Source organism: Aphelocoma coerulescens, chromosome 7, assembly GCF_041296385.1.
Source record: "Aphelocoma coerulescens isolate FSJ_1873_10779 chromosome 7, UR_Acoe_1.0, whole genome shotgun sequence".
NCBI lineage: Eukaryota > Metazoa > Chordata > Aves > Passeriformes > Corvidae > Aphelocoma > Aphelocoma coerulescens.
This window is the reverse complement of record NC_091021.1, coordinates 8,757,664-8,771,754: the sequence shown is the minus strand read 5'-3', so window position 1 is coordinate 8,771,754 and position 14,091 is coordinate 8,757,664. Positions and strand designations below refer to the sequence as shown.

The 14,091-nt window shown below is 46.6% G+C and overlaps 1 protein-coding gene across 2 annotated transcripts; it reads right to left on the bottom strand.

The window, feature by feature from the left end:
* Positions 1 to 529: 529 nt before the first annotated feature.
* NABP1 (nucleic acid binding protein 1) lies at positions 530 to 10,881 on the bottom strand. 2 transcript variants are annotated; one of them, XR_011152228.1, is made up of 7 exons: positions 10,567 to 10,881; positions 10,321 to 10,459; positions 7,204 to 7,275; positions 5,774 to 5,846; positions 5,425 to 5,491; positions 2,132 to 4,610; positions 530 to 2,055 (listed from the first exon to the last, which is right to left on the bottom strand). XR_011152228.1 is itself a non-coding variant. In XM_069022009.1 (6 exons), the coding sequence occupies exons 1-6, from the start codon at positions 10,655 to 10,657 to the stop codon at positions 4,423 to 4,425; spliced, it is 630 nt and encodes a 209-aa protein (XP_068878110.1). In that variant the 5' UTR covers positions 10,658 to 10,881; the 3' UTR covers positions 530 to 4,422. The 2 variants fall into 2 exon arrangements, 1 of the variants encoding a protein (XP_068878110.1); XM_069022009.1 differs by having other exon boundaries at positions 530 to 4,610.
* Between the last annotated feature and the right edge of the window lie 3,210 nt (positions 10,882 to 14,091).

Genomic DNA, 14,091 nt, shown 5'->3' with positions numbered 1-14,091 from the left:
AGACAGTATCAGCTGGGGGTGTGGGAGGGCAGTTTTAGATGAAGCTCTTACAACTGCATTGTTTTCTTTATGAGAAAAAAACCATCAGCAATTTAGAGAAATTTAAAAACCTAAATTAAGTCCTTAAGAGTTCCCCTTAGTCACTTCCAAAGTTTTTTCCTAATCCCTTTGAACTCTAGTAGTTTAATCAACAGCTTGTTTTGGATTAATCTTCTCATCCCAGTTACACACACACACACAAATGTCCATCACAGAATAAATTAAAAAGCAGAGTCCCTATAAAGAGCCATAACAATTTCACATTCTCTGGAATCAAGAATAAAGGACTTAGTAGCATGACTAAGGCTGAAGTCAGAAGGAGCATGTCTTAATGAATTCCTGGGACGCCTGGGGCCCCTGTGCTCCTCAGCAGGAAGGGCCAGGCTCACTCCGCAGCACTGCACAGCCAGGGGAGCACCTGGCTGGGGCACAGCTCCACTGTGGTCATCACCAGAGCTCACCAGCCCCGGGCTGGGCAGTCACAGCCCTGCAGCCTCCTCAGGAGCATGCACAGGTGCTGGACTGAGGGGTAATTCCCCAAATTAACTGACTGCAGCTCCTGAGCCAGCCGCCGGCAAGGGCTGCAGGGAGACAAGGCACCTCCCGGGATCCCGTGGGAAAGCAGCGCTGGACACCACACACGCAGTGCAAGTAACTGCTTGGCTCAGGGGCTAAGAACAACGAGCGTGTCTGACTGGGCAAAGCTACAAGCACTTGAGGAAGCAAGGGAACAACCTGGCAGGTGAAAATACATGGGCCATGAAGGAACCCAAGAGACTTCCCCAGAAACACTCCAAAACCCACTGCGTTTACTAATTCCTAGTCCTATAAAAGCACTTCAGGAACTTCTGAAGAAAATTGCCTTATAGTGGGGAAAAGATCCCTTGTTTTGGGAGTATGTACATGAGCTGCAGAAGACGGCCACAGCAGCCAGGTCATTACAAAACACAAGGTTTAATGTCTACGAAAAACAAGGGTTTCAGCACCTGTCTACTGAACACTCCCCTTCCAGAGAACATGGTATACAGCCCTGCAATGCTGCCAAGGGGGTTGTCTCTGCAGACACTGCACTGAGGTATAAAAGGTGTTTTGTACCACCCATCACAGTTCTGCAGAAGCAGCACTCACTGCAGACACCCTTCCTGTGATTTGTGATGCTGAAGAGCAGCATTATTTGGAGAGCACAGGACTGCAACCTGCCGGTTCCAAGTTATGGCCAAAGCTAATTAAACGAGTTGTGAAGGCAGATTACATTTCACATGCAGCACTTGGTCCAGCATTTGTATTTGTTCTTACAGCACCTTCCCATTTTCACCGTGGACATGGAGTGCATGACTTTCCCCTGTGCCTAAAGTTAGGACAGTATTTCACAGTACAGAACTGCTTTGCCACTTTTGAATCAAGGGAAAAGACTCATGCAGAGGATGGACAGAAAAACTACATAGATGACAGCAGCAGAAATACAGCAGCACTCTTTCCACTGCCACTTTGCTGCAGTCTGCCATCAGTCCTGGTGCTGGGACAGGTAAGAGAGGGGGAGCTGTTGGTGGGCACTGAGAACCGGGCATCTTGTGATTCAGGTGTATGGGGGCTAGTGAGCTGCACTTCAGCACTGTGCACTTTGTGCCTGGATACATGAACACCTTCCAGTGTCCTTCTTCCTTTGGAAATTATCCAGAATGAGACTACCCAAAGTGCAGCCTAACCTTTAATAGGAAGACATCTGTGAAGAGACTCCCTGACCTAACCCCTGGGCCCCTGTGAACTGCCTTTTAATGTCAGTTGTTCACAGCTGCTTGTTTGCATAGAGAGATGCATGTGTGTCTCTGAACCGAGGTGGTATGATCCCAGCAGCTGTAAGGCAGACTCCCAGATTCCTCTGCAAGCTGAGAGCTCACTATCTTGACACTGATACCTCTGAGGGAAACAACTTTGTCATAGGTTCAGTGGAAGATCAGAGGACCTTGAAAAATTACTGTATTTAAGTCCATGTCCATTTCAGGGCACAGATTTCCCCTGCAAAGAAGTAAAAATTTATTAATAAACTGCAATAGTTTCACATAACAAACAGGAAAGCAGGAATGCTACTAACCTTGAGAACATGAAGACCAGTCTCTTGCTTTTTTCCTCCCGACTGCACATCAATCATCCACTTGACTGCAGGGTTTTAATTTTAGGCCACTTATTAGCATTAATCATCTCAATTTTCACTTGGAATTTGTGAACAAGTATTCTGTTTATTAGCTTAATAAAAGCTCAGATGCATAGAGCTACAAATATCAGGCACCTCAGCACACACTAACACAGGGTTGCCCTTCATTTTACTTCTTCATGCCACAGAGAAGACCACCAGGACTTGAGATCCACATGGCATAGTCCCCAACATGCCACCACCTGCACATATCACTTGCTAACTTTACAGCTACTACTGGGCAGTGTGGCTCTCACACCATACTTACATCTTATGTACCTCTGCAACACATCACAGGTACTTCCCAGGTCTAGAAGTCCTCTTGGCTTCCTTCTCACAAGCACATCAAATGTCTTAAAGCAACATTGCAGAAGAGGTTGTCCATGCATCTAGACTATACATCACATTTATTTAAACAAGTAAGCAATTTAAAGTCCCTGAGTTACACGTCGCCTCCTTACACCATTTCCCCAGAAGTGACTGCACGCTTTCTGCTTCACCAGTGAGCACTGTTCTTCCACAGCAGCACCCAGAGGGGAACTCCTGAGGCATGCCACCCTCTTGTGTCCAAAACAAGTTTCACTAGTTCCACCTGCAAGTACCAGGAAAGCACTTTACCAGATTAGAGACAAACACCCCTCAGGTGTCTGGGCACACAGGTCTCTCTAAACCTCCCTTCAGAAGTTTGTTGTTGCTGATGCTTGCATTTCAAACGAAGTTCAGTATTTCACACCAAGCAAGGAACGTGCACCAATTAGAAGCAAATTTCAACAAATCATGACAGAGTACCATAAGCAAAAAGTATCAAATGTAAACAACTTGTAAACATTAGTAACACAGTGGTAAATTCAAACAACATGAATGACCACAGAGACAATTCAGAAACAGCCTTTTGTCATGAAGTCTTTATGGCTTGACAGAAAGAAAGTTAGATTTGTTTTTGATGTGGTTAGTGCAATTTTTTTTTATTTGAGAGGTCAGTTAAGAAGAGTTAAACAGATGAATCCAGTATGACACCTCAGTTTCTGAGCTGTTTTTGAACCTGATCTGAAATATGGCACTGGACTCTCATCTAGAGTCAAGGCATTTGTGATCTCAGAAATAAAACCAGCTATTTGCCCCCCAGGACATGGAGGTTGTGGGGCTCTTCAAGGGATAATTCATATTTCATATAAAACAGAGGAAGGAAAGCTTAACAGCATCAGAAGTGCAGCTGTGTGCTCAGCCAGTACCTCTGCAATCCACATACACAGCTTCATCTAATACATAATTCATGTGGAATGAAGTGAATGGAGGAAGAAGGAGTAGGCAGACTCACTGAAGAGATGGGTAATGCAGCATTTGAGAACAGTCCACTCATGGAAATTCAGACTCCTGAAAAGTAACCTTGGGCTTTTACACAAGGAGTGGCTACAAAAAGCGTATTCCCAAACACTGTCTGAATTTAGGTCCTCCTATTCTGCTATCTCATGCAAAGCAAGAACAAATATCCAAGCTTCTATCCAAGGCAAAAATCAGTATCACTTTCCTTGACAGTGATAATGGTGTTTAGAGAGAATTTTTCAAGTAGTGTACACCCTCCTGGAACCAGAACCAAGCTTCAAGACACTCACCACATCTTCAGCTTTGTTCCAAGTTACCCCTTCCCTGATTCCAGAGACAACACTAGTCTGGCACCACCATTTCCTTACACTTATTGCTTTTACAAGCCATATTCATTCCCAGGACACCTGGCTCACCAGAGTTTTTGCTCTTCCCCTTTGTTTCTCTTCCAATAGGAAGAGCTCCCATTTTCCCTAATGGAAGTCAATGCACACGTGCACAGGACAGAGTAGACCTATTAAGGCTACATGGCTGACCAATAGAAACAGAAATACATGTATGTAACTGAAATTGTCTTCTGTTTAGCAAAGGGCACCAAGTTTTAACTGGGACACTTCCACATGTGACTCTTACTTCCTTGTATCCACTTTCTCCCCCTACCCCCTTTATGTATGGGGAAGACTCACTGTGCTTCCCTGATGCAAAACAAGAAATAGATCACACATCAAGTTTGCTCCATACACCAAAAGGTAAAAAAAAAAACAAAACCAAAGGACAAACTGGTTCACAGTTAACTATAAATAAAAGTGCAGTAAGTGTTCAAGTAGAGTGTAGAGTTTAAGCAAGCTGTACAACCACATTTGGCATAGTCATCTTTTAAAGGCCCTGCGTGGGTCCCTCCCATTACTGACGGCAGGGGGAAGAGGCTGAACACTATTAGCTGGTGCTGGATTTACAGGTCCTCGTCCATTGCCTCTCCCGCTACCTGCATAAATGTGGCCGTGGTTATACGTGAATGGAAATCCACTTGCTTCAGGTCCAGTTTGTAAACCATTTCCTAAAAAGACAGAAGAAAGGTTATCACGAGTTCCATGGGTTGAAATCACCGATTCCTTACATAAGTTTAGCAATAGGGAATACATGGAGTTTGCAGTAACCACCAAACCCTGAAGACCAGAAAGAAAAGCCTCTCTGGCACTGCAAGACCCCAAACCACAGCTTACCCTTCCTCTCCTAAACTACCTTCCCTTCATTCCTACGCCACTTCCTCAGCTAAAGCAAGAAGGGTCACAATAGTAGCTTTAGAACACCAGCTACTGAGCACAGGCATTGTGTAGCCAGGCCAGAACTAAGGTTCCCTCTCAGCTTACACCTGTTCAAGGCCTTGAAGCATTTTTGTATTTAAGATTCTGTGTTTAAATACAGCACAAAACAATCTGGATAAGTCAAATATTGGAATTCAGATTACCACCACTGCTGTTTTCGGGAGCTAACCTGGCAGGAAAGCCATGGTGTCTAGCAAGACTGAAGTAATTTTTAAAGCCAATGTCTCTGGAAGTTTAAAAAAGCAGAATTTCAAGCACTGCAAAAACTTTTCGAAAGCATCAAAACAATTTAAGGTTAGTCAAGACCCTTTATGTGATATAGGCACCCCAAATATTCTCATGTCCTTCTCTCCTACAGAAGAAATCCTGAAAACAGTTTCAAGGAGATGTTCATGCTTACATGCTTGAGGTTCAGGCCCCTGTCTGAATGATGTTTTAGAGCCTAGTACACTTTTTTATCCCAAGAATGGAGAACCCTTGAAATAAATTTCTATTCCCATTAAGTACTTCTCGTCTTTTCACATCTACAAACTGAAAAAAACTTACCCAGTGGCCCAAAAGTACAAGTACCCATACCACTTGACGCAGAAATATTATTCTGTTCACCCTGTGCCTTTGGAGAAAGGTTAAAAAAAAAACAAAAAACAAAAAACAAAGAGACATGGATCAGAGAAAGAAAATTCTCATTTCTACAGAAAGGGGATGATTTTTCCCCCGCCATGTTCTTACAGTGGCTCCACATGGAATTTATCTACTACTTCAATTACTGGCTCATTTTAAGCTATATATCACTGAGTCAATTTTACCAGAAGAGTCACATCTGATCACAGCCTAGTGTGAAATACTCAGAACAAAGAGCACTTTAGGCCAGAAGCTTCAGACAAGTTTAACATACCAGTTTGTTCTGCCCGATGTGTTCTGAGTTGGGTTCGCTGTAGTTTGGCACTTCTGAGTACACCATGCAGAACCTGGGAAGAAATGAGGATTATTAGGAAGTTCTAAAGCCATTTTTTAACAGAGTTCTCAACTCCACAATTCACAGAGCATATGTTCTTGACACATCCCATCACCTAGAAGTAATTAATCCAGACCCCATGGTTCAGAGAATATCTGTAGGTATTAAAAGGCTCTTTGATCCCTTTATAGGCTTGTGGTGAGGCTGCCACATCTTCCTGGTGAGGGCATTTCAGTCAAGCAGAGGCAAGTATTCATTTACTCAAGGAGGTAAACTGGCCTAAATAAAACAGAAGGTGATGAAAGGGTTCCCTTTGTCTCTCTTCCAGCTGCACAATCTTGTCCAGCGCCCACTCACAAGGTCACCCAAGGCACTGAGTCATCCAGCCTGCTCCCAGACAGGGATTGCATTACACCTCTAGAGAAAACTCAAACACTCCCACATGCTCCCATGCTATGCAGTGCCCCATTAACAATAATAGCACAGAGGAGTCCAAAACAGGCAATGAAATTCAAAGCATCCTTTTCCACTCAAGGAGACTATGGCAGAATAGGCCCATCAACTCACCACATGGAAATTATGGCACAGAGGAAGAAAGATCTGGATCATTGCACTGCTTGGAGTGGTTAAGCAGAAGTGGAGCTCCCACCTGCTGCTGGGAGGCACAACCCAGATAAGGACTCTCATCACTCCAGCCAGCTGGGTGACGTTTCTGAGGTAATGAATTTTGTACTAGAGAATCTGTAGATTTTTCTTTGTGTAATTCCATCTGAACACTGGGCATTTCTGAACCATACAGGAAGAGGCGTAGCAACCCCAGAGCCCCACTTTCCTGATGACTGTAAGGTTTCCCACAGCACTTTGTGCAACAGTGGAAGTACTCTTCTGCTTAGAAAATGCTGCTATTTTTCCTGTTGCTCAAGTATGTTACTCATGTTTGTTCTTAGGCAGGAGCTGTTGCCCCAGTCTGTGGGCAGTTTAAAGCAGGCTTAATGAGGCTTGCTTCTGCTTGGATATGATTCACTGGAATGACCTTGCTCTTCCTTCTCTGCATTGCCTGTCCCTCCAGGATGACACACATACAAAAGGCTTCCACCAAAATGAAGTGGTTAATCAAGATAAGGCCTAGGTAAGCAATGCAGATTCAGTCCCCTGTCATTTATCCATTTCCCCCTCCTAGACCTGTGCCAATGACAGAGGCTGATTTTCCTCAAAGTACCTACAGTGTAGAGAGGGTCAGAGCTCATTACATCCATGACCAACTGAGAACACACTTTTGCTGCCCTAAATTTCATTTCCTAAGAGCCACCAGGTCTCATACTTACCATGACACTCTGCTGAGAAGGGAAGTATGAACACGCAATACTTACTCCCCAATTTTATGCAGCTCCCCTCCTCGTCCCGTGTAAAGTGTCAGGCATCCTTTCCACAGAGATGCATACCTGGGCAAAGAAAGGAGAAGTGAAGCAGTTTCTTAGTGAATGAGCTGACAGAGGAAGTGGAAACATGCTATCTTCCAGGAAGTTGACATGTATTACAGATCAGCATAGACTAAAAAAACTCCCAGGGCCCCCAGTGTCACCAACACTAATCCTGTATAGATCCCCATGTACTACTTCTAGCAAAAGGTACCGGAAGCTCAGCAGACTCCTTTGACAATTCCAGGAAAGCAGCCAATTATTTTGAAATTGGATGATCTTTTGTTGACTGGAGCAACCCTTATGACTTGTCCTGCAGAGAACAGGCATTTTGCCAAAAGCAGTATCTGTGTTATATTCGGTGACAACTCTCAGTTCTGCTTTCAGCAGGAGCCAGGAAGAATCTCCTTTGCTTGCTGGAGAACTGCTACTGAATGCATATGATCAAAAGTGCTTCCATTCTTAATATAGGTCCTTACCAGATTAGGCTTTTCAAAGGCACAAGTTTGGCCATCAAACTCCAAGTGACATATAGAAACACACTGACATAGTTTTTCAATTGCAGGAACATCCCCTTACAAAGACAGTGTGAGTGCACTCTATTCTTTATAGTGGCACTTGACTTCAAGCACTGAAATTTGAGCCATACAAAACTTTCTGCGTAATTGTTCCCTTAGGTGAGGGGCATCACATATGTGTAGAGAATGAGGAAAATGCAGACCAGAAACACAGGCACAGAGCAATGGAGTTAAAAGGAATATGTGTGTCTTCTAGCACAGGAACAGGGAGCCTCAGCAATTGCACTCACGGAGTCACCAATCTGGACAAGTCACCACTTCCTTACACTCCGGGTTTATCTCTGGAACAGAGATAACAAACCTTCCTCTTGCCCTTTGCCTTATCTGCTGAGACTGGGAGACATCCGGCCACACACAGGGCCCTAAAGAGGCACCAGGGAGGAGGCAGGTTGGCAGGAGAGGACAGCACTGCCAGTGCAGTGATAACCTTCTCCATACTTCAGCACCAGCAGGAAAGCACAGGCACTGTAACTGTAGATACCATCTTGGGAGCTTTCCACCCAGAACCAGGATTAGTGTTCTTCACTTCATAGGGCTACCTTTCACTTTAAGGATTCCCTCACTGCCTAACCTTTAATCACCACCCAGCTGGGCAGTCTTGTGGCAGAAAACAAAAGAAAAGCATTACCACACAATAAATGTAAGTCAAACATACATTTACTGGGAAAGACCCAGCAAGTAATGTGACTAACAACCCCCAGCATAAAGTTATTCCACGTATGCAAGCATTTGTTTTTATCTCAAAAAGAGCTGGGCATAAAGCACTAAACTCCAACACTAGTTTCAAATTTACAAATATTAAGTGTAATGGCTTCCTGTAAATGGGTTCACCACCCAGTGACAAAATTAGGCATCAGTGTCTGCTTTTCCAGAAGAATGCATCTGCAGCTTGAAATTCAGCAAAGGGGGAAAAAAAAGCATGTTTACATGGGGGGGCCTGGTTAAGCTTTTCTGCTTGTATCAGAGGGCATTCTGCACTATGAAGTCAGATTAGCCTACAGAGCTGAAATTTACCTGCCTTGCAATGGCAGCATCACACACTCAATTCTATTTAAATCTAAAATTGTGTTTGGAGAACCCTGTATGCCAGCATGAGGGCAGTTTTCTGAAGATGAGAGCCAAACCAGAATGCATTTAGCTTTAGCCATTTCACTCCCTCCGCAGTCCTAAGGGAGCATGCAATTCATGTAAATGAAGGCATGACTTTGCCACCCACCAGAAATAGTGATGTCAGCTCATAAATTTAATACATACAAGCCAAGCTCAGTTTTTCACATTAGAGGATGCCATGACTCCCCCATCTGTTGCACAGAAACACCAGAGCAGCTACAGTAAGCCAGTCACGGAGGGGAGTACAGTAACGCTGCTGAACAGCATCGCTCTTAATTTGTTTCAATGTCATCTACACACAAGGCTTTGTGCTGGCCCAGAGCTCTGGTTTAGTTCCACCCATCCCTGCACTACACGTGCTCTCCACGCAAGCAGCGTTCCCCAGAACCACCTCTGCTGAGAAGTCAGCCCATTTCGTGTAAAAGGGCATTTGCATAGGAGGAAGCAGCTGTAGTTTTGGTGGCAAGGGTCATCCAGTTTAAGTCCAGAACTGAGAATTACACTCAAATGAACAACTTAAGAGCAGCTCAGTTAGCAGCCTCACTGAGTCACCTTTCACCTACTTTTTCATAAAAACAAATTAACAGGACCTTATACACACTGCAGTTTCACCATGTCCTGGACTGCTGTAGGCCAAAGGATCAGTGTAATGGATTTCTAAAAGTGTAACTTAACAGGCATGGAGAACTCAAACCAAAGTGCCTATAACTTTGCTACTGACAATTTAAATGACATGGAAAAGGATTTTCAGATTGACTCTAACATTCTTTCTCACAATAAGTTTGGGGGTTGGGTTTGTTTCTTTTTCCTCATTAAGTTACCTCTGAGAAATTATTTGCACCTAACCAAATTAACACACTCTACAGTGTAGCCCTAGCATGAATTCTTACAGTGAAACTGAAAGGGTTCTCCTCTGCCTGTCATTTTTGTTAAACTCATTCCAGTGAAAAGCAACTTTTCTGCATGATATGTAATCATCCCTTCCATTCATTAAGGAGCTCACTGCCAGAGTAAAGAACTAGCTGGGAAAGTGAGAACATGCTTTGGACTTCCCCTGCTTGAGTTACAGACCAGGACTTGACTGTTGCATTCCCCCCTGCCCCAGAAGTATTCTCCTAGGGACCTATTCTAAAGCCAACCCAAATCTCTTCACCACCACGTCCTCATTACAAACCCAAGTCCCTCCTAGCCTGTACACTCACACTAGGGATGTTCTGGCCTGGGAAAGGTTGGGTTCAATTTGGCGAGTGACCTTAGGGCGCTGGCTCGGTAACAGGGAGAGGGTCGGAGGGGGCAGCCGTGTGCCCCGTGATCCTGGAGGGGCCCCGCGGGTGACAAAGGGCTGCGCGGCCCGGCGGGCGCGGGGCGGCCCCGTACGCACCCTTTGGTCAGGCGGATGATGTCCCCCGGCTGGATGAGGCCGCCGATCTCGTCCCACACGCAGATGGTGATGCTGCCCGTCTTGTCCGCCACCTTGCAGGACCTCACCTCGTGCCCGTCCTTCGTCTTGGTGACTCGCCCTGCGGGGAGAAGCGCGGCTCAGGGGGGGGCACAGCGCCGCCGGCCCCCCCGCCCGCCGTGACACGCGTGGGCGGCCCGGGGGTGGGGCGTGCCGGGCGCCACTTACCGATCTCCAGCACAATAAAGATGACATTTAAGTTTTTCAGTCCGGGTTTTATGTCTTTTATGAGAAAATACGTGTCGCTCGCCGCGCTCATACTGTGGCCGGCGCGGGGGTGAGGGCTAGCGGGGCGGGCCGAGCCCGCATCCCGCGGGGGAGCAGAAGCAGCGCGGGGCCGGGCAGGGGGGCACCGGCGACCCTCACAGGGGACGGGGACACGAGCACAGAGGGGCTGTGCGGTGACTGTGCGGCACGCCCGACCCCCACCGCTCCCTCTCCACACCGCCACTACCAGCACAGAGCCCACCCCACCTCCCTCTCCCGCCGGCACTGAGGAGCACACGTGCGCCGCGCTCCGCTTTATACCGGCTGGGCGCCACCAACGCGGGCGCTGGGAGGGGGCGCTTGCGGCGAATGGAACCGTCCGGGGCACGCGGAGCGCCAGGACTGGGTAACGGGCGGGCGCGAGCCGGCGCCGCGCGCTGATTGGCCAGCGCTGCCGCCGCCATCTTCTCCTTCTCAGGGCGCTGCCGCTGCTGAGCCGGGGCTGCCTCCTCGGGTGTCTTCCGCCAGCTCGCCCTGCCTCGCCTCACCCCTTCTGCTTCCTCTCACCCACTCTACCTTGCCTCACTCCCTCTACCTTGCCTCACCCCCTCGCCCGCCGACTGACTTCCCTCCGGGGTACAGCCCCGCGGCGCCCCGAGTGCGGCTGGTGCGGCACAGCAGAGTAAGGGAGCGGTTCGCTGCCCTCCCACGCCATTTTAAGCGTCGGCTGTAACACCGAGAGGAGCGTTGTCACAGGTGTCCCAGGGGGCGAGTTCCCGGTAGTTCCGCTCTCCTTCACTGGGATTAAAAAAAAAAAAAAAAAAAAAAAAAAAGATTTGTTAGGGGTTTTTTTCCGGGAGAAACTTGATCTTGGTCTCCACCAAGCAGAAAAGGCAGTTGTGGGGGCTGCGGGCACTTCAGGGCTTAGTAGGGCTGCTCCACATCATTCTGCTCCTGGGACCGAATGCCCGTGGCATGTAGGGGAAGCCAGGGATTGTGCAGTACCCTGCCTTGAGCCTTCCCGTGCTTAAAATGTGAGCGTAAATCCTGATGAGTACTAAAAAGTATCTAAAACATTCTGAATTCTGCTAGCAGCTTCTTGAGGAGATGTGTTACTCCCTTGAGCTTGCCTACGGGTATGGTGTAAAACATGAAGGAAGGGCATCTTCTCCAAGTAGGAAGCCATCGAGATGGTGGACAAGCCCCCACAGCCTTGTGACATCCTTGGCTGGCTGGTCCCAAGGAAACAGCTCCATGCCACAGAACAGCCCAAAGACGTGCAGATGGTCCTGTAATTCACCTCTTCCCCTTAGGAAGAGTAGCATATCAGTGTACGTGCACTTAGCTGCTCCTTGTCAGCGCCAAACCTAGCTAGATGGGCTTTCTATTTGTGTGAGCAGAAATCCATAGATGACAGCAGTTGTGAAATGCCTGGCCACGTGTTCTGCCACACAGGATCTCAGGCCCAAGGAATGTTGAGCAATGTTTGTGTGTAGGCAGCGGAGCAGCCTTGCTGGGTGCCACTCAGGGCTCGGAGTGAAATACACTGCCTGCAGGAATCTGAAAGAGTTTGCTTAAAGCCCCTGAGAGCTTAATCCACTTCTGTCCCAAATCCTTCAGTGAGTGCAGATGAGGGGAGTGACAGATTTCCTCAGGGGCCTATTTCGTGGCAGGATCTATAATACGGTAGCACGAAAACTTTCATAGTCATCAACTGTATTTCAGTACATGAATGGCTTTAATTTAGTCACTTGGGAAGGATTTCAAACCAAATTCCAGGAACGACAGTGTCTCTGGCAAAGGTTGGGCAAAAATACTTTTATCTTTATTTAGAACTGGTAAAATTTTTTCATACATAGGTAGTTTTCTGCCTTCACTTCTTCCTTTTGTCTGCCGCATTTATTTAGAGCCGTTGGAAAAACTAATTTTGTATCCTGTGTTTTCAGCCCTGAGCACAGTAGATTTGGGGAGAACCCTTCCATTTTTCAAGGGAAAAAAGCACTAAACAACCAGTTGAGAAAGTTTATTCACCTCATGGCAAGCCTCGGGCAGAAAGGAAGTCACGAGGGTAATTAGCTGAAAAGCAGAAAACACTAAAACACTTCACCAAGAGCATGCTTCTGTCATGTGTCACTGGTAAGATGGTTTCAGGTGAACATCTGTCCAGGAAGGCAAGTGCCAGTGCTCCAGAGCAGCTGGAGAGGTGCAGAGGACAACAGATGTGGGCTCCAAGCCACCTTGCAGCCAGTACACCTGGAAATGCTGCACCAGGCCTGCAGCAGGGAGCACAGGGACCAGCAGAGAGCACAGAGGGAGATGGATTTATTTTATACCAAGGTTCCTTTTGAAGCTGGTAGGAAGAGGTTTAAACTAGAAATGACAATACAGCAATCTAGGTGAGTTCAAGAGCACACTGATAACTCCCTGGCGTGTTTGATTGAGGAACTAATAAGCGAGGGTGCTCTGTTGGACCTCAGAATCAAGGAAGAACTGGTTGGAAATGTGAAGGTGGGTCAGCATTCAGTGCAGTGCCTTTGAGATGGTGGAGTTCAGGATCCTGAGAGGGAACAGTAGCACAAAAGGCAAGACCACAACTCTGATTCTGAAGAGCAGACTTTGGTCTCTTTAGGGATCTGCTTGTGAGATGGTCCTGGAGATCACAGCATCCAGAAAAGCTGCCTGGCTTTCAAAGATTGCCTGCAAGTGCTGCAAAGGTCCATCCCAAGCACACGCAACAAGAGGGAGGCAGACTCTTCAGTAGTGCTCTCTCACAGGGTAAGAGACACAAACTGAATCACCAGATTCCACCTGAACACAAAAATACTTTTTTTTTACTGTGTACTCATAAACAAGTCAGTTGTGCAGAAAGGTGATGGAATCTCACTCCATGGAGATACTCAAAACCCAACTGGTTCACCGTCCTTGCCAACCTGCGCTAGCTCACCAGCCAGTTTCATTGATTCTGTGTGAAATATTTCCTGTTTTCTCAAATGCAAGACACAGCTGCAGAAAGCTTGATGTGTGTGATAGGAAGGCAAGGTTACAAACTCCTGTAAGGGGCTGGGACTGTGCTGGAAAGGCAGAGCTGGTCATCTCTTCCCTTACAAGATCCTTCCAGATTCATTAAATACATTGTTTACAGTGTCTATTCTACCACTGATGAACAATTTTTCTCTGTTTGTTTCTCAAAGAGACACTTAAAATCGTGCTCATATTTTTTTAATCATTCCAATTGCCAGCCTCTGAGAGTGCCCTTGGTATTATCTAGCAGTGACTGAAGGATTCCTGTTTGCTGTGAAGGTGACCTGCAAAGCAAAACAGTTTTCCCCATCCTGCTTCTTTATAATGTATAAAGAGAGCAGAATTATTATTAATTTATTTTGGTTTTCCAGCTCTTTTTTTCCTGTTTTGTTTTTGATCTCAGTACCATAAGGTTAGGAAGTCACAGCTGTGGGTAATGGAAGCACCAGCTCTGTGACCTTGCTG